This window comes from Pocillopora damicornis, chromosome 10 (assembly GCF_964200805.1).
Source record: "Pocillopora damicornis chromosome 10, jaPocDami1.2, whole genome shotgun sequence".
Lineage (NCBI taxonomy): Eukaryota > Metazoa > Cnidaria > Anthozoa > Scleractinia > Pocilloporidae > Pocillopora > Pocillopora damicornis.
This window is the reverse complement of record NC_142679.1, coordinates 23,052,937-23,054,723: the sequence shown is the minus strand read 5'-3', so window position 1 is coordinate 23,054,723 and position 1,787 is coordinate 23,052,937. Positions and strand designations below refer to the sequence as shown.

The 1,787-nt window shown below is 38.4% G+C and overlaps 1 protein-coding gene across 1 annotated transcript in view; it reads right to left on the bottom strand.

Annotated features, from left to right (window-relative positions):
* Positions 1-281: 281 nt before the first annotated feature.
* Positions 282-1,787, bottom strand: part of LOC149039466 (lactadherin-like) — a 16,953-nt gene continuing 15,447 nt past the window's right edge. Inside the window, exon 7 of the mRNA XM_089185575.1 lies at positions 282-1,658. Within this exon, the coding sequence (XP_089041701.1) occupies positions 1,327-1,658 (332 nt within the window). The 3' untranslated portion in view covers positions 282-1,326. The remainder of the gene's footprint in view (positions 1,659-1,787) is intronic.

The window sequence follows — 1,787 nt, the reverse complement described above, 5'->3', positions numbered from 1 at the left end:
ATTTTTAACATAATGTAATTTAATTTGACACTACTGACTGAATACTCACGGAAATGATAGTTGTTATTACAATTGCACCTTTCTTCTCCTTTTTATGGGGAAGAGCTCAAGAGCCTCCTAAAAAGTTATTCTAAATGTTGAAAAAAAATAACAATCTAACAAGTAAATAAAGCTTTGCGGAAACTGGAACGTGTCATCACCTTGGCATATATATATAACCGCTTTTATACCCTACTTTCTGAAAAGGGAAACAGAATTTAAATGACTGAATCTCATTGTAGAATTCGTTAGTCCCTTCTCAATTTATCAACATCTAGAAACACATTACTTAAAGTGGACACACTGACAATTGGGCAACCCTGGGCCATTTTTTTTCATTTTACAGGATTCTGCTAGAGGTGAAGCTGAACCCTTTTCAATTGACTGGGAATCCTAAAGCCAAAACTAAAACAACAAAGAATGACGCGTTCCAATGATAAAATACAAAAGACCCCAAACGTATCTCTAATTAGTAGAACACACTGCAATCGGCGCCGGTAGCGGTAAAAATGCAGTAAGTGTCATGTGCAGCAAAATACGGCTCAAAAGGAGGGGAAACAAGGATATTGGGTCTGACTGGTAGAATGAAAATCGAGAATTGCTTTTTGTTTTGAGCTGACGTAGAAAAACAAATTTATTACTTGATAAACCGTTACAGTCAATTGAAAACCGTTCCTATAATGTAACACGTGAAATCTGAAGAATTGATTTCGCAATAGTTTCTATATGAAATACTAACTAATCCTTGCATGTTACTTAATGACTAATTATAAATTAATGATATCAACGAAGATACGACTAGGTTCGTTATCGTCACATAGTCGATCTAACTTACATTTCCAGCGAAAGCTATTAAAGAATTCTGTTCTAGTGTGAGCTCTGATCTGTGGTCAGACTGAGAGCCTTTTTAGTCACAAACTCTGTTATAACACAAATTATTACATAAGTTCGCCCGGCAGGCGTATCAGTATTCCTAGTCCAATAAATGGGCATGGTTTTGAAACAGCACACCTAAGAATGACACAATATTTGATTCCCATCCTTACTTTTGCTTCCATGTATTTAGAGAAACAAGACCGAATCATTGATGAGATTTATGGGTAAAACCACAAACAAATGTTTAATTCCTCAGGTTGCACCGTTTGGCCAGGAACTTAAAACGCTCAGTAACTAAACTTGAAGATTAAAAAAAAAGATTATTCAACTCCGGAGTTTAAAGACCAACAACAATCAGCCTTCAAAACAGAAATACCGCTACACGACGAGAAAAGGGCTGCTACGTGCATCTTAACGAAGAAATGCGATGATCACTCTACCGTGTTCATCGCTATTATAACAACATACATTTTGCTGATCTGTTCCATTGTTAAAAGATCCACCCCCTCCCCCACAGGAATTATCTTTATCGACACTCCCACTCCCCCCAGAATAACCTCCACCGCCCCCAGGTCCCTTACCGTTCTCAAGAAAACCACCGCCACCTCCAAACCCGCCTTCATTCTTGCCACCCTTTCCCCCCTCAACATATCCTTCACCTCCTTGCCCACCTTTTTCCCCCCCTCCATGATCAGAGGACGTATTTCCATTACTGAAGAGGCCGCCGCCGCCGCCACCACCACCTATATTGATAAAAAAAAGTCAGTGATCTCTTACAAATAGCACCTATTTGATTATTTACTGTTAAGAGATCAAACAAAATTTAAGATTCGCGCTTTTGGCCAGATAAGTAAGTTTACTTGGTATGTTTA